General features: G+C 42.3%; 1 protein-coding gene across 1 annotated transcript in view; it reads right to left on the bottom strand.

Moving 5' to 3' along the window:
- Positions 1 to 11: 11 nt before the first annotated feature.
- The window catches only part of tnfaip8l3 (tumor necrosis factor, alpha-induced protein 8-like 3), a 22,133-nt gene continuing 3,263 nt past the window's right edge, over positions 12 to 18,881 (bottom strand). The window contains exon 2 of the mRNA XM_031848652.1: positions 12 to 2,669. Coding sequence (XP_031704512.1) covers positions 2,107 to 2,669 — 563 coding nt within the window. The 3' untranslated portion in view covers positions 12 to 2,106. The remainder of the gene's footprint in view (positions 2,670 to 18,881) is intronic.

Here is an 18,881-nt window from a genome sequence, read left to right on the forward strand (position 1 = left end):
TATCTTTGTGTCTCCCTGTGTCTGTCTATGTGTCTCCCTGTGTGTCTGTCCACATGTCTCCTTGTTAGTCCAGCGATGCTCCTCTATCTTGAGAAGATACATGTGTTTTTTCTGTTGTTTGTGTGGTCTTGTTTAATTACGCTTCTGAGAACAAGTTTGAGTTTAACATCTTATAGTAAGAACACATTTAATGTAAGAATTCCACTGATTTTACACATGAAAGGTCATTGAGTCGTGAGTACCCAGCCTGCGAAGACAGTTGTATTATGTCATCATTAGGGGTCATTTTTTTCAAGTCTGAGAAAATGACCCCTAATTATGTCTCAAGGGTTATTTTTACTTGGGCTTGGAGACAGTGTTACAAACTTGGGGCATTGGGAATGAAAGATGTGGGTTTACCAGGCAGTTGGGTTTAAGGGAAATATGCATTGTGGGAATTGTAGTATCCAACGTTTTCAGAGCTTTAAAAAAATATATATATCTATTGAATGCTGACTCTCTTTTGACCATTCTTTTTAAATCTTTAAGAATAAGGTGTGATTAGAGTTAAAAGAAAAGTTCAACACTTTAGAAAGAGAGCTAGTTGAGAAGATTGACTGACCAAAACCACATACGTGACTAATTAATACTACTTAATTCACTTGTGTTGAGTTTGCCTGGAGGATGGACGATAAAGAGACAACCCAGAACAACATCAAAAGATAAATATGCATGTGTGCATGCATATGTGTGTCTTCTCTTCTTGTAACAGCTCTCTAATCAGAATTCATCTCCTTTATGAATTATGTGTTTGACACATTTTATCTCTCAAGCTGGATATTTTGTCCAACGACAGCAGGAGACAAAAAGAACAAAGGCCAATAGAAGTAAATTAAGTACATTTATACATTTCTCTTGATGTCCAATAACATTTAAATTGATAGAATAACTAGACAACTAACTTGAAGTGTGAGTTTAAATGGAGGTTTAAATGGTGGGTGGTCTGTCTGTTTTGTGTTTCCACGAGGAGACAGAGACATAAAACTGGACTTCTCCTGTTCCGGCTGCCAAAATAGTTCAATTGGAGTCACACCAAGCCACCAGTAATATGTTTTCCTGGACCGGAGAGCAGAATAGACCAGACGGCATCTAATGAACCAGAAATGACAAATCAGTGATTTTCCTGCTCATTTCAAAATGATCGTTGGCAAATTTATGCCTGGCGTGCATGTGGGTCAAATGGACGGGAAAGGAGTAGTTTAATGCACCATTTGTGGCTTATCTTCCAGAGCTGATCCACCCATGCTGTTTCTGTCATGGCGGCTGTTTCCGGAAAAAAAGGTCAGCAAAACCTTTAGTTATTTTAGTTTTAGTAAATTTGAAGCTTTATTCTGAAAGTAACTGGCCAGCAGGCAAATCATTGTTTTCCTTCACACGTCGCCAAAGAAATGAGTCATGAGAGAAAATGATCATTATGACTGCCAACACAAAGGAACAAACCCATCTTTCCTTATTAAACTTTTTCTAAGTTCACGTGAAGGTTTTGTTGTCAGAAGAACAGCAAAATAATGTTTACAAGAAATCTTTAATAAAAGACAAGTGTTACACCCTTGTAGAGAAGATTGACACAGATACATAATACACACACCATTGGTCTTATGTACAAACACATAATTCAAGCAAATCCCATACAAGCACATGTGCACACACACACGCACAGACACCCACCCACAAAGAGAGAGAGAGAGATTTACTACGACTGATTATCTTCCATATCCAACTATACCTAATGTATGTTTTTTGGCCATTGGTACAGTACACTTTTGCACACAAAGAGGGTGACTGGTAATGCTATAATGCATACAACATGATACAGGCTGTCCCAGTGTGCAGCAATGATCCGTTGAGGGGAAAGACAGTCTAAAAAAAAAACTCCTCTCAAATGAACCAAAGCAGCAGGATGTTACAGCCAGCTTCATGGAAATGCGTGAAGAAGAAACAGGAAGACGAGAGCGAAAAGAAGGAGGAGGATGTGAGCAAGTGAAAAGGAAATAGAAGGAAGCAGGAGAGACCAGCAGGAGAAAGAGGAGAAAAAAGCTAGAGGTGAAGGAGGTCTGGTGTGTAAGGTTAAAGCGTTCCTTCGTCCAGCAGTTTGTTGATGCCATTGCAGATCTTCCTCAGGGAGAGTCTGTACTCCTCTCTGTCCCCGTACAGCTCGGCCAGGAACTCCCCGTGGGCAAAATGGTTGAAAACGTGGTCGATGCGTGCGTGCGAGCGAGCCGTCAGGTGCTGCTCGACCAGGTTGTGAAGCATGTCCCTGCACTCCAGCAGGAGCTCTGACAGAATATTCCTGTCAAAGGTGTACTCCACTTCGTAGAACGACACCGCCGTCATGGCCGCCTGGTTCATCTTCTTCTTGAAGCGCTCCACCGTGTCGAGCTCGTCGGGGCTGAACTGGTGGTTGCGGTACAAGATGCCGATCTTCAGGGCGATCTTGATGACGTCCTTGATGATCTTGTGGGCCTCCTTCTTGCTCTTGGTGAACTCCCGGCTCGTCTTGTAGAGCTCGTCCAAGATCTCGCTGCTGGTGTCGTCCGTCAGCATGTTGGCCACCACCATGGTCGCCATCTTGCTCAGGATCTTCTTCTGGGCCTGCAGGGCCAGGGAGCGGGAGTTAAAGCTCTCCTGTCCTGAAGGGAGAGAAAAGAGGTTTGGGGTTAGTCCTAAAGGTCAGAGATCTCCACTCCAACGTAACCTTTTTTAAAGAAAACAGTGGACAGAAATAACAAAACAGTAAATAATGATCCTGCTGAAGTAGCTTGTCATGCACTGATTATTTTGGACAGTTGGTGGCAGCAGAACATGCTATACACTGACATAGTATCACCTCATGAAGTTGTTGTGGTAAAGCAGACTTGTTGCCTGAGCAAGATTAGCATTAATTTGAAGTCTTGTTTATTTCTTATTAATGTTAATCCAATACTCATTCAACTTTTTGCTCTGTATTGGTTTCCACCAACTCCTGAGGAAACATATTTAGCTCTTTAGCAGCTAAATGCTCCGCTTTGTTCACCAGCTTGTCGCTAATTTTGTCCATTTGCTAGTATTGCTGATGCAAAACAAAACTTGAATTCTGACTGAAAGCAAGTTTGTAAATCTGGTACTTTTGAAAGAACATTAGGTAAATTAACAGATTGAGACACAGTGTGATGACGCTTTAAAAGAAACTGAATCGATAAAGTCAGGTTTTTGATTTAGAAATACAGAAGACCAGCAGTGATACTCAAATCACGGCCTGCAGGGTTGCTGGGTGGCATTCCAGTCATTTTCTAAGTCACAATGAAAATAAATTGATTCACGAATCGAGGGTTTGTTTTGTACTTTTAAAGTAAATAAGGTGCCAGAGTGCATACATTAAAAATATATATATGATGTCCATCAAATTAATTTGAAAATATATAATTGCAAAAAAAGAAGATGATTGCAAAAATATTCCCCGGGCAAAGCACGTTGAGTATTCCTTAGCACTGGAAAAAGATAGAGCACTTCTGCAGTAGGTCTTGGCACATGTTATTAATATAGTTTTTAACCAGCGCTCTTAAACTTCAGTGTGTTTACATGTAACAGCTGACTTCCATCTGGACAAACAGGAAACTCTGTTGACCCATTGTAATACAAATATGGGTCCTTCCCTTCTCCTGTTTTCACTGACATTACTTGCCCTTGCATGAAGAACTATCTGTGCAAGAAGAAGTCCGGTCTTCAAAGTCTTCATTACACAACTTGCTGTTGTGTAACAAGATAATTGGTAGCAGTATTTAATGTGATCTCAGTAAATATGAAAGCACAGCACTGGCGTAAATTGTACTTTGATTTGAAAGAAGTTACAGAAGTCTGCAGAACACAGTCTGAACAAGTGAGAGCTGAAGAGTTGATGAAGCCACATTCAACGCGGGGCGGCGTCCTTACTGGAGCTGTGGTGCGGTCGGCTGACTATGGGAGGAATGATTATCTGCTCTGGATAACATCAAACAGCTGCACACCGATAAAAACCTCTTCGCGTACTGTCTCTCCGAAGACTGGTCGCAGTTTTATGCCGTGTCCCACTGCAGTCGTGATTTATCATAGAGGAGGACATCAAAGGCTGCATGTGTCATCATGTAGCGATCCCAGCAGCTTAACATGTGTCTGTGGGAATGTGAGGAGTGGGAGGACGGAGAGGGGTTTTATTTAGGTGCCACCCAGCTACAAATTACACACCAGATAACTCCTATTATGATTAAAGCCCAGGAAACAGGCCTCGATTTTGTCCCCGTGTTCTCTGGCCACTGTCAGTCCTCCTCTACATGTATGTCCAGAAAGAAAGAAAGAGCTTGTTCCCTGTTGGTATTGTTCCAGCCAACGTTGACTTGTAGGATTTCAGTTTATTTTATTGATTTTAATACTTTTCGACAAATAAATATGCGTTGGAAATATGTACAGTGTTACTAAATGTCAATGAAGCCATTTTAATTGAATTGAGATACAGAGACACAGAGAGACAGAGAGACAGAGAGACAGAGAGAGACTAAGAGAGAGAGAGAGACAGAGAGAGAGAGCGAGAGAGAGAGACAGAGACGGACTAAGAGGAGGGAGAGAGAGAGAGAGACAGAGAGACAGAGAGAGAGAGACAGAGACGGACTAAGAGAGAGAGAGACAGAGAGAGATAGAGATAGAGAGAGACAAAGACGGACTAAGAGAGAGAGAGAGACAGAGAGAGATAGAGATAGAGAGAGACAGAGACGGACTAAGAGAGAGAGAGAGACAGAGAGAGAGAGAGCGAGAGAGAGAGACAGAGACGGACTAAGAGGAGGGAGAGAGAGAGAGAGAGAGAGACAGAGAGAGAGAGACAGACGGACTAAGAGAGAGAGAGAGACAGAGAGAGATAGAGATAGAGAGAGACAGAGACGGACTAAGAGAGAGAGAGAGACAGAGAGAGAGAGAGCGAGAGAGAGAGACAGAGACGGACTAAGAGGAGGGAGAGAGAGAGAGACAGAGAGACAGAGAGAGAGAGACAGAGACGGACTAAGAGAGAGAGAGAGACAGAGAGAGATAGAGATAGAGAGAGACAGAGACGGACTTAGAGAGAGTGAGAGAAAGAGACAGAGAGGGAGTTAGAGAGAGAGAGAGAGAGTGAACAGGGAGTTCAGTGAGTTCAGCACAGAACAGATGAGCCTAAATTTAAGGACACCTGCTTTGTTGTCATTATAATTTGATCAAAACAGACAGCTATGCGAGCATGCAGAATTCCCATCATCACCTCATCTTCTGCGTGTGTGTCTATATACCGTATGTGTGTTATTTAAACACACACACACACACAAGAGGTTGAACGCTCCACAACAATTGGGAGAAATCCTATCCGTGGCATTTCATGTGTGAATGTACAGAAGTGACATTTAATGTGTTGGTCTGAAGCTAAATGACATTTCACGTACGTATAATTTGCCCACTTTGACATTTACAACTAATACGGCCAATGTCTTTGTCTGCAGTCATTTCCAAATACATAATATTTGATGGACTGCTCCTTTGTGCAGCTTCATGAGAGTCGGGGTGAGACAAAAAAAAAAGAGTGGGTCAGTTTGAAGATTTCAAACCTACAGAAAAAAAGTTTCATCAAAGTTTTTGTTACGAGGAAAACAAGTTAAAAAGCAAAGATTTCAAAATTGTATTTGATGTGTTTTGGATAACAAGCTACAAAAGTGACACTGACATTTTCACACTTAGTTATTGCCAACATATGTTGCCACGTTGTTTTTCTGGTGACCTGTTGAAGAGAAGTCTTCTCTTCTTCTAGCTCTGTTTTGGTCTCAACCAACTTCTGAGAGAAATATCTGGCTCTTAAGCTGCTAAATGCTTCACTTTATTCCCCAGCTGTCTGCTTTTTGGTTCTGGGCAGGTAGCTAAATGTAGGGTTCATCCAAGATTTGTCCTGTGAAAACAGCTGCTTGCAGCAGATGGAAACTGAGACTGAACCAAAACCTTAAGTTGAGGCCACAAAATCTAAACAACAAGGTGAAAGATACTGAAACTTTTTATGGAGCTTAGGGAAATTGCAAAGTTAGAGGATGTGTTTCCTCCTTTCACATTTCTCTTAGTCATTTGATCCATTGGTGATATGAGAATAATATTGATATGTGTAGCTTTAGGTGAATTAGAATGACTGATGAGTAAGTAATCAAAAAGTACATGTACAGTAAATCAGTAGTAGACTGTTAATACATTACCGTTCTGTGCTTTTTGTCGTGTGGAAGGTTGCATTTTACATTTAAGAAGGATGTGATAATATAATGTGACCACAACATAGAGCACTAAGAATAGTCGTCAATGACTCCATACAAATCCAACATAATAGTTTGTGTCCAATCTCCACAGGCCGCTGTCCACAGACTGCTTTTAGAGTACCAAATGTAAATGACCGTAGGTGTCAAATAGATAACATGCATACACGCGTCACAACGCCAATACGGTGGTTTCCATGATATTTGAATAGCAACAGCAGGACACATAACTGTGGCTCTCATTAGGCAGATCTGTGCCTCTCATCAACAGGCCCTCTTTGTCACTGTTATTTCCTGTTTCTCTGAAGCAGCTCTTTGTTCCAGCGAGCCTCTGATATTCACAAACCCAACTGGATAGATTTCTGAAACCCTGGCACACTGATAAAGGTGACAGCTTGCTCCATAAAGCCGGCCTTGTCAGACCAATGGTCGTGCAGACTATTTGGATTTGGTGAGACCAGTCGCTCTGTCAGTGAATTTCTCTTCTGCGCAACTAAGTAATCAAGATCTGTGACGCTCAATGCAGAGATCAGTTCAACTTATAACTTAAATGAGTGCTGCATGAGAGGAAGTGATTGGATCTTTTCTGTTTTTTGGTGCAGAGCTAAAAGTAGACTAATTATTCTCCTGCCACCCCCCGACACACAGCCTGGAGCCTGTTTATGAGGACCAGCAGGTGGCCATCGACTCAGTTGCCTTGACCCCTGTCTCAAGTTTGTTTGCACATCCCTGAGTGGCGAAGAATGTAAGCAAAAATGAAGTGTGTGTTGTGTGGGGGGGGGGAAGACATACCGTGAAGAATGGACACGAGGCTGCTTGAGGTGTGAGTCAGAGTGCTGGGGAAGGCGGTGGGTGATTCAGAGTCTGGCTGGAGATTTTAGCACATACAGAAAGTGAGCGTAGACGATTATAAAGAGTGCCCATGGAGACACTGAGAAGTCCACACACTCACATACAGTACAGCCTGTCACCCAGAAAGCATGAGATGAGTGACATGCATGAGCCAGAGTGTCAGAACGAGTTTGAGAACAGCGCAAACTGTCAGCGGAGAGGTGGTCAGAAAACTGTCTCCCCTTGTTGCTTATCTCTCTCCTGCTCTCACACTCTCTTCTCCTGCCTGCTCATTATTTTCTCACTTGTCCTCATGTGTTAAATTTTCACCAAATAACGGGAGTATTCTGTGTAGCATGTGAGAACGAGTTACTGAAAACGAACCGGGTGCAGGAGTTGTCCACAGATGCGGGGCCAGAGTGCCTTTGGGAGTTGGTAGAGTTTGCATTTAACATCAGGATTAGTAAGGTGCTTGCTGCTCTCTGACCGTGGCTGTTGACTAGACAGCCTGTCTTTGTTCCGCCTGATGTTTTTAGAGCGCTGAGTCAACAGTTTCTGCTGCGCTGCATCAGAACATACATACAGTGTGGAACATGGAGACCGGCCAAACCTGCCCTGCTAAAGGTGGTACCCAGTCCATCTGGGCAGATTGATGTTCATTTTAGTCAGACATTTATGTCAATGAAGAGGCCATTTACAGAAAATGGCTCAACAGTACAGCTATCACAACAGGATTAATTCTAGATAACTAATCCCCCCCACTTCCAGTAATAGTTTGATATTTTGGTCAATTTGCTGAGTTATAGAGTATCTTGGAAAAACAACTTTTGTGCGTGCCTCAGGACACAGGAGACCAATGTCCGTGTTGTTCAGTTTTGCTTTTAAAAGACATGTTTTACATCTTTATCATAAGCCCAACCATGGTGTTTTTCCTAAACCTTACTAAGTGGTTTTGTTGCCTAAATCAAACGTTAAATTGTTTCTGTGGTGGCGGCAAGTAATTTGACCCATTATGTATCACCACCACGTAATACGTGTTCATTTCATGTGTTTCTGTGAGATCCTGTTGGAATAGAAACAGGGAGGCAGCTAGCCTCTGTCTGAAAGTAACAAAATCCGAAGGTAAAAATAAGTAAGATATCTTTGGAAGTTAGGTAACTCACGCTGGACACTTAGCGATAATACACAAACACTAAATTAAATGACTTGCTATCTGGACATTTTCAGCAGCGTGCTGGGCAGCTGGGCTGCGAGACGGTGTCCTGAGGCTCGTGTTGGTCTCGTTCCAGAGGAATGATCCACCAGCAGGACCAGCAGCTCCCACTGACGAGGGCCGACTGGCCTTTACTGACTCAACGCTGGAGGCACTTGTGGGCTTATCAGCTGCGGAACACACCCGTCTGACTGAGGCATGTGAAGCGTGTGTGTGTGTGTGTGTGTGTGAATATGTGTGTTGTGTGTCTTTCAGTGGCTGTTTTTTGTGTTCTGCTTCATGTCGCAACAGCTAAGAAACAACTTTAAAATAAATAGAATACTGTCAGTCATCATCACAATTTAGGTTAGATTCCCGGGCTGGACAGCGCCCCCCCCCCCCCCTTCCCCTGTGACCCTGAACAGGATAAACGGTTAAAGATAATGGATGGATGGATGGATCATTACAATTTAGAAGAAAAGCTTATTTAAGGTGATGATCAAAGATATTGATAGTGATAACTGAATTGATCTGTATTCAGCCTCTAAACTTTCAAGGTAATTATTCAAACTAAGAGGAAAGCCAAGCGAAAAATTTGATGTCAGAAAAGAAAGCAGCATTTATTATAACTAACTGATTTAAACAATATTTTTAATAAAAAAATACAAGATATTGTATAATATAGTATAACAACATAAACATGCATCTGCACCTAGTTATTGGAAAATATAAATGAAACTTCTACAAACAAGAAACTGAAATTGAAAAAAATGAATTGACCCTCTGACCCTTCAGAGCAGGAAACACAATGCTCGATCAGTGCTTCCCTGTTTGGGGTTGCTAACAAAGAGGTTGCTAATGACAACATGCTCATGTTTTGTGTTGGACAAACCCAGGTCACACTCCCTGCAGGTGCATGGGTGTGTGTTCTTTTGCCAGATAGACACGAAAACATATGTTCACCACCTGAACATATGTCTGCTCACAAACAGACACAGGTGTTCACACGCAGTTATTCTATTAATGTTGGATATTAGCACACGATGAACACATGGCGTTTGATAAGAGAGAAGGAAAAAGAAAAACGTCTGTTTATTTATTGACACTGCTTCCTCAAAACTTTATTAGTTTGAATAGCCAAATATTAAAGGTTGCCAACAGACGACCTGGCTCAGAGATGCTGAAAGGTAAGAGAGGTTTGGAGTGTTTTTGGTGAGTGACAAACAAAACGAGAAAAAATTTGTACGCAAAGTTTCCTTGTAGCCCCGCTGTGCCTTTACTGCCCATGTGCAAGCTATTACTTTAATGTATGTTATAACTGAATGGCCAATACATGTCCCTCTGAAATGAACGATTGCCAGGCCATTGGCTGCACCCTGTAAATGCTAAAATGGCAATAACTTTCCTTTTCAGATGTTTTCTCTTATAAGTGGATCAGCAGTCCAGTTCTAATCCCCTTTTGCCTCATATGTACTGGCCTTCTGCAGTAGTCGCATACGGTCATATTTCATATACAGGAGACAGACTTTAAAATGCCAGCTTGTGTGCTCACACACTGTGACACAAAGTCCTGGAAAAGCCCTCCGTAATAAAATGTGTCATCCATCAACACCGGACTGCCATTTCACAGGGAGCCACAACACTAAGATCAATAGAAAGAAAATGTCAGGGGAAAGAGAAGTTGGAGACACAAACAAGGGTGACAGCTTGACTTCCTCTTCTTTTGCCTTGGCCTACTCGCTTTCTTTTTGGTTTTCCAATGAGGAGTCGCTGCAGACTCTCTCTGGCTGCATTTACAATGCTTGAGGAAAACAATGGAGCAGGTCATTCAGCAGAAGTAAAGAGGTTTTAATAGCCTGCAGGGTTGGTGTTAAGCAAGCCTGAGAGGCAAGTGGACTGGAGTGGGGAAGAGAGGGAGTGTGTTGTGCCAGCTGGTGTCAGAGCTCGACCAGCGGTGGTGGAAGAAGTATTTAGATATTTCTTTCTAAAAGTTAATACAACGAACTTTCATTTTGTGTTGATTTTGGCGGTCCCTGTGGACAAAAGTGGTATAGTTTCAGAGCACCAGAGTCTCTTTAGAGCACCAGATTCCTTTTAGAAAACCTCTAATTTGACTGCAGTAGGGTTCTAACAGTCTGCTCTGCTCAGTCCTGGTTCTGGTTCTCCTGTGCCTCTCTTCCCTCTAGCGGGCCCACAATACCGCCTGCATGGGTCTTCAGCAGCGGGGGTTGGCTCTAAGTGGGGTCTGGCGAAGCAGCGAGGAGAGTATCAACATCAAAGTATTAGCAACAAAAAGTACAAATACAGCTGTCAGATAAATGAAATGTAGTAAAATGCACAGAATTTCTACTCAATTGTAGTGGAGTAGAAGCATAAAGTAGCTTAAAATGGAAAGACTTAAGTACAAGTACATGAAAATTGTATGTATGTGCACAGTACTTGAGTAAATGTACTAAGTTACTTTCCACAAATCTAGACTAGTGGATCTAAAGATGAGATGTATTTATTCTACAGTGCCATTCTCTGGGCTGCAGACTTTGTGTTGGTCAGTTTACTTCCACACACAAACAAACACACAGACACACAGACACACAGACACAGACACACACACACACACACACACACACACACAGACAGATATTAAAAAGAATGTGTAAAGTTACATCACGGTGCAGGCCTTCATACACAAGAGAAAAGCTGCTGAAGTATCCAGGCAGTTTAGTCCTTTCATGTGAATCATCCACTTACTCTTACCGCAAAGTCTCCATTCTGGTGGTATTTCTTTACTCCCACTGCTCTATTTAAAAGATGACTCAAACACACCACCCCTGCTCACTGTCTGTTGTAACGCGTGTGTGTGTTTTTGTGTCAGATTCAGCTTTAACATTTATACAAGGAATTTGGTCTTGATGTATTTATACATAAATAGAAATAACAGCTAGGAACAAAGACAACAAAGCTGGACAAATATAGGTAAATAATATAGGGAACAAATATAGGTAGAGCATAAACATGCTATATAAATATATGCACCAAGCAATCACCGACATGAGAATTAAAATAAAACAAGTCAAGTGTAAAAGTCATGTCTTCTGTAAGCTGCAAACAATACAAATACAAAGAAATAAATACTGAATGTCTACGGACTGTATGATTATGTGTGTGCATGTTTACATGTCTGGATACTGTATATACAGCGTGTAGGATTTACAATGACAGTGACAGATGATGTGTAGGTATTTCAAAATAAATTCTACATTAAAAACTGTAAAATTCTAATCTATAACGGCAGCAGTGGGTATTTAAGAGGGTTCCAGATGAAAGTAACTGGGGATGATAAAGATTGAGAAAGATGCTGTTTCCACTGAGAGAAAGAGAGTGAGACACAGTGCTTTAATGTGCATTATTCATGACTCTGAGCCAGTTTCCAAAGGGCACTCCTGTGCTGCAAGAGGTCAGTCACCGTGCCTTAACAGCTGCTCAGGATGTAGAGGAGCATTCACACCTTTCGGGTTAATAACTAACTCCCTTTTAAAACCTTAATGACTTTCATTTACGTGAAGTGGCCACAGAGTATAAAGTTAATTTCCTTTTGTAGATGTGAATCATTTAGTGTTTCTGGCTGAAACTGGAATGCACAGGTTACAGCTAACTCGTGCTTTACTGGAACAAAGTGTAATAGCAGGAAATACAGATTTATCCTCTTCACAGATCTCAGAGGCTTGTAAAAAAAAAATTTTGTAGAATATATGAAGAATAGCTGTTACGATTTTTTGTGCTGTTACCTGCATCAGCTTGAACCTAGTTTTTATTCGTCCCCAATGGGGAACGTGGCTGAGGTGAGGCAGAAAAGAAGCCGCATCCTCTCAGAAAAACATGTGAGAAACATAAAGTTAAAGGAAATATATAGAAGTGCAAAACCATCTAAGAAAGCAAACACATGGATATTAATATAGATTCGGATTAAAGCCTTATCCTACGAGAAAGCCTCATCGCGAGTGCAGGAATGGAACAAAATATTATACTTGACCTAATAAATGCTGATACATCAGCCAAAATTAGCTTATTGCAGATATATCGGTAACGTAATTACATTGTATTTTAGCTGAGCTGAGTTTAACTGTAGCACGGAAATGCAAAAGACATGTTTAAGGGCGGGTTAGAAACGGTGAGTAAGCAGTAACAAGTTCACGCTTTATCTGTAAAACCTCCCACTCAGTGCAAACGTTGGTGACAATTCTTCAATAACCAAAAATGATTGGATTTTTGCCAAAACTGTTTAAGTTACAAAATAAATATCGGTTTAAGTCAAAAGAAAGATGCAGGTGCTCCGTGTAGGCTGAGTCCTTACCGCAGAGGCTGGGGTTTGAATCAGAATTTCAATTAAATTTGATTTGTATTGCCCAATATCACAAATCACAAATTTGCCTTAGAGGGCTTTACAATCTCTCCAGCATACAACATCCTCTGTCCTCTGTCCGACTGCCCAGTGCAATAGATGTCATGAACACAATACGATTACAACATAACTTTCCTGTCGATGATCTGTCAATCCAAGAAAGGCAAAAGCCCCAAAAATAATCTTAAAAGAAAGATGGATTTATTTGAATGGAGCAGTCAAAACAAAGGCAGTCTAAATAAAGGTGAAATACGCTGACTCAGCCAGTTGGGTATATTGGTCAGAATATATTGCAATGGGCAGCCAAATAAGGCGTGACTCGAGCATTACTGGCAAATGCACAATGGATGAAAATCACATACGCAAACCTGTTGGGAGTGTTTTTAATAAAAGCGAGTTGATGTATGCATGTTAACATGACTGTAATCAGGAGGTCTGATATACTGATATACACTACGAGACTGAACCTACAAGTGTGTTTATCCTGGGGCTGGGCTAAGTGTCTCCAGTGTGACTAACGGGTCCGGGGAAAAGCACTTAAGAGCCACTCTGAGGGACACAAGAACAGCCTTGTTTAATGCTCCATCCCTCATCTCTTTCCTTGCCCCTCTCTGTCTCTTGGTTTTAATGGCCACGTCCCTGTAGAGCTGGACCAGTGAGATGAGGCGAAATGAAGCAGTGGCAGGAAATGTCTGATTGATTAATGTGCTGCTGGCTTGATCGCCTGTCACAAGGGTTGGGAGAGGGGTTGGGGGGGGTGAGAGAAGGAGAGATATCAGTGATTTGACCTCCACCTTTAGCTGTGTGCTTGGCTTTCTTCAAAGTCACTCCTCGCTATGAAGACCGGAGAAGCCGCTGGTGCGCAGAGGATGAGAAGTGGTATCCAGGACATCCTGTCAGGGCCCTGTGAGGTCCCTGCCCTTTGACCTCTCCTCTGCTGTAAAGCTAATGTCTTCACCAGCTGCGGTTCGATGACGTCTGCCATTGTTTAGCTAGTGAAGAGCCAGGCCACAGTTAGCTGGTTAGCCGGGCATGGGAACTGGCTGGAGGCTGTCTCCCCTCTCTGCTTCCCTCCTCGGGGAGCTTCTCTGGAAAACTACTCCTCCAACGATCCTTAGCTGTCAGGTGGGCGTGAATAAATAAATGTCCACTGGTAATTTCCCAATGTGACACAAAATGTACATGCCTTAAACTGCCAGTGTTAGTAAGGTAAGTCTCTGGAACTGTCTTGGCTCACAGGAAGCGATGCTTTTTTACATTTCTGTCAGAGACAAAAGCAGTTTGTTCAGAAGACACTGAAGAGACACAGGGACTGCAAACAAAGACAAGAGCCCCAACTACAGCTGACCTTCGCTGTGTAAACGTGAGACAGCACAAAAAAAAATGAGATCGCTCGTTTAATGCAAAAAAAATCCTGTAGATAACCACCTCAAAAAACTACCGGTAATTTGATTCATAGAACACTCTATTTATAGAAAGTCGGGTACAAATGTGTGGGTGTGTGTGTTTTTGTGTGAGCCATAATGATAGACTGTGAGACTGAGGCCTAATAAAAAGCAGAGCAGGAGAACATATTCAGGCTTTCCTTACTTTATCTGGCCAGGAAACCAGACAGTAGGTTCCCTTGACTCTTTCCATCTGAAATAAAAAAACTAAGCTATTTACAGAGAAAGGAGGAAGGCGAGAGAAAGCAGGAGGGGGGGGGGGCAATATGTACATTTTCATTTCACACCATTCAGTTTCTACTAATAGAAGTGAGCAGGAACAAGTAGAAAATGAGAGGAAGTGGGATATGTTTGCTTGAAAAAGGCACAGGAGAAGAAAACATACAATCACAGCCATTCTGACTGTAAATGTGTCATTTCCTTTAAACCTAGCATGGAGTAGTGAAAGAAAGAAGGACGGAGGAGGTGTTAAAGAAAGAGAGGTGAAATCATACGTATGTCCATATTTTGATCGTCAAAATGCCTTTACGTCAGTCACACAGGCCCACACAACATCAAAAAAACATCTTCTCAGCCTCAATTCGCTTTAAATCATCTGCAGCTGTATGTAGAACCGGATGTAGCGTGTGTCTTTGTCTCACATTTATGAAGTCTCTTGTCTCTTTTTGTTTATCTCTTCCTCTCTCTCTGTTCATTTCTCATCAGATCTACACTGAGCCGAGCGTGAGTGGCAAGGAAGTAAGTGTTTTCCGGCACTGGGTGAGCCGATCCTCCCATAGACCTCAGCCAAGTCTCAGCATGCCGTGGCATCGTTTACAAAGAGACACACACACACCCACGTGCACGCACACACACAACACACACATGCACAATCATCCAGGTCTTGCCAGCTTTCCCCGTAACTTTGGCCTCCTGGTTTGTTTACCAGTTACCCACTATAACGGAGTAAAAGTGAGGCACTGGGAAAGCTTCAAATCACTAGAGGCCCATGTCTGCCGTTGCCGTTATATAGAGCTGAAGCCCCGCCCCCTGCCCTAGCTACCCTCTCTCACTTGCATCCATAACTCAATGTTTTTTCTGTCCTTATCTGTCTGTCCTTATCTTTTTTTCCTCACCTGTCACATGTGTCAGGTCACTAAATATTTCAACTGCCCAATTTTTTTGTCTGCCACTTCTGAAAGTTATGCAGAATCTATGTAGAATTCCAAACACAGAGTCAGTGGTACCAGACAGTAGAAAGGTGTAATGTATCATGATCGCTGACTTTTTTATAATTACAAAAATATATAAAATGTGGCTGGTATACCTGGAATTTTTAACTGCCACAGCCAACATTTACACGGTATTTGGCAGGTGGAAGGTGTTAGAAGGTATGCGTTATGGGTCGGGACAGTGTTATCGGGGGTAACCGCCGTATGATAGCAGTGCAGTGCAGCGGCCATTTTGTCATCAGTGGGACAGTGGGACACACAAACAGGGACTAACATGCACACTACGTAAGTATGAAAGCACAAAGAAGCTCGGATTACAGCACACACAGAGGGAGAGTGACTTCATTGTCTGATCAGGACGCCACTTAACCTTTACATAGGAAAAAGCTGCTCAGAATTTTTAATTGACAAAATAACGATTTTGTTGGCAGACCACAACTACAGTTCCCATGATAGTGTCACGGGGTGACGTTTCACTGTAAAAAACAGAGGTGGAAGAAGTTTTCAAATCCTCAAGTAAAGTACAAGTACATCATATTTGTATCTAAGTACAGCATTTGAGTAAATGTACTTGGTGTTTTGTTTACAAATTTGAATTTTAGCCAGTACAGAAGACAGCTTTTTAAGAACACAGATGTGATAAACTTTCAGTGAGAAAACAACATGGAGTTACAAGTGTTAGGGGAGCAAAGGTTAGCCGGGAGAAGCGGCGGGGCTTCAGATGTCCATGCTGCCTCAATTAAAAGGTTGCTCTCCCTTTGATTGAAGTTATAAAATTGGATACACTTTGAGCTTTGGCCTTGAAGGCCCTCACTGTGCATGACACGCTTTAGTGTAAAGCCAAAGTGCTGCTGCTCTCTTGGCTGCCAACCCACCACTAACTAATGACCAGGAAATAACTGTGGTTCAAACACACACTCACATCAACACCCTCACACACACACACACACACTCTCACACACACACACACACACACACACACACACACACACACACACACACAAACACACGTTTGTAGATTTGTTTCTCACTTTTAGTGACTGCATTCCTTCTTTCAACCTAACCCTCTGCCCTACCAGCCAAAACTGAATCCTTCCATGGGTTGATTCAACTCATTCAAGCCTTAAAGGATAACGCATATAATTATTATAATTATATATAATATAATTATATATATATATATATATTATAATTATGAATTATAGTTGTTTCTCTCTGTTGCCATTATTGCCCATGAAATGTTTAAACCCACATATTTTATTGTCACATTTGCTACCTCTGTCTGTTCTGCTGCCTTCTACCTCCCAGAGGCAAACAGTTTTAAATGTACTCGTAATGTGATGCACTGCTACACTAACTGTTGAGATATACTATGCATGGGTATTACATATTGTCCTACCATTATCTCCTAATGCTATGTATAATCAGCACAGTTACTTCAAATTGTCCCAGAGTTAAGTGTAAAAAGCTTTGTGTGTAATTGCCTCCCACTCTGCCTCGTTTTCTGTTGCCTGTTTGCTGCCTTGATAGTTACGTGGGAGAGGGAAAGTCTGTTGCATGTTGAGGTAAACAACGAAGAAACAAATAACCTTCCTCAAAATGTCCTGCCAATAATTGTGAATTTAAGTCAACACAAATGAAGAAATTATAAGGATACAACTTCTTGCAACAACAGACTGTATATAAGAAGTGGGCATAGTCAGTCACCCAGTCGTTTTGAAGCCTTGAGTTTGCCATCTTGGTTTTTGGCCGTCGCCATCTTGGTTTTCTGCAACCGGGCGTGACATGAGAGGGGAGAGCTAAGTACAACCTCACACCGAATAAGACATTTTTCGGCGACAGGTTGAAATTAATTTATTAATGCTGTGGTAGCGATCTGTCAATCACAGCCACGCCCAAAAAACATACCCTGCTTTATGGTCTATTTTACTCTAAATGGGACCATAATTAACTACATGAGCATCATGCCTGCCTGCAGCTCTTATGCACCACAGATCTAGATACCTGTAGTGGCTCACTGCTCCACCGACACCACTCCAGCCTTCCCTTAATACACACGGGCCTCCCTCAAATAGCTCGCCTCTCACACCAGGCGCCAGTAGTGACTGTTTGCTTTGCTTCGACTGGCCCTCTAGTGAAACCGCAGCCTTCTCCTCCTCCTGAGTGTGTGTCTATGAGGCCTTGTCAAAATGCCTCTGCGGTCTAATTTCATGTTTCAGTAATGGCTCCGCCGGGGGAAACAATTCTCTCTCCAAATGTCCCACAAACACTCTGAAATGCCACAGTATTATTGTGTTAACGCATGCATGTGCATACAAGGGAAAATGCCCACCGGTAAAAGACCTGAGAGTTACAGGGAATTTTAGTGTTTGTCTTTCGCTGCCTCCAGAGGAAATAAAAAAAACTTTCTCCTGAGTCGTCTTTTCCACTTACGGCTTCACTCCTGTTTTCTTTTTTTTTTTTCTCAGTTCATGTTACAATTTTCCAGAAGCAGCTCCCGGTGTTTCAAGTGAGTGTGTGTACGTGTGTGTTGAGGGCCGGGTTGCAGTAAGCACTCTCCATCTGTGGGCCAGATTATAGGCGGAGGGGAAATAAATTCAGGGACGCATGTGTTTGGAGACCAAAGAAATGAGCAAGAAGAGTGCGGGCAATTTTTCAGCATGTGTGTGCATGGGAGTATTACAGTGTATGCAGGGCCGGCCCACTCTGCCTGTCTCTCATGTGTAAAGCATGTGGCCCGTCTGCCAACATGGCAATCATGAGGCAATCATTGCTAGCACTGATCTTTGAAGTGTTTGTGGAAGTGTGAACTAGTGACATTCAACACGACCAATACAGTTATAGTGTTTGTTAGTATGTGACTGTGTGAATGCTGAAGAGGATCACCTGGCCGAGGATTCAATTTCAGCTTTGTCATCAAACATCTGCAGCTTTTCTTTTTGTTTACACAAATCACAGCAACAGCCCTCATGCCCTTATGCATCCCACAGCTGTTATTACAACAGCCAAACAGCTTCTCTTCTCAACTCTGCTTTCAGTAGAGAATTTAAAGTAAACACAAATGGCTGGAAATATCTCTTGGGACGGCAGATTGGGTGTTTGAGTGATTTGCATCGCCATTATGATTCAGCCAAAAGTCGACCGTGGGCTGAATATTCAGCAACATAATGTCAGAATAATGTGATAACTAAAAACATTCAATCCAGAAACCAGAATTGTTAATTAAATGCAAATGTCTCTGTTGTGTGCCCATTGTGCGATGCGGACAACAGTCCTCCAGCAGAACAGATGTGTTGACAGCCAGACATGCTTTGACTCATGATAAGGTGTGGTCATCTCCACTGCACCACAGGAAGGAAGGACAGGACTGCTGGATGAATCAGTTTGTGGGTATTGGTATGGTCAGTGGATGCTCATTGCATGACTGGAGGATTATGGGAAAACTGTGAGCCTTTGTGTGTGTGTGTGTGTGTGTGTGTGTGTGTGTGTGTGTGTGTGTGT

This window comes from Anarrhichthys ocellatus, unplaced genomic scaffold, assembly GCF_004355925.1.
Source record: "Anarrhichthys ocellatus isolate YVR2014 unplaced genomic scaffold, GSC_Weel_1.0 scaffold8, whole genome shotgun sequence".
NCBI lineage: Eukaryota > Metazoa > Chordata > Actinopteri > Perciformes > Anarhichadidae > Anarrhichthys > Anarrhichthys ocellatus.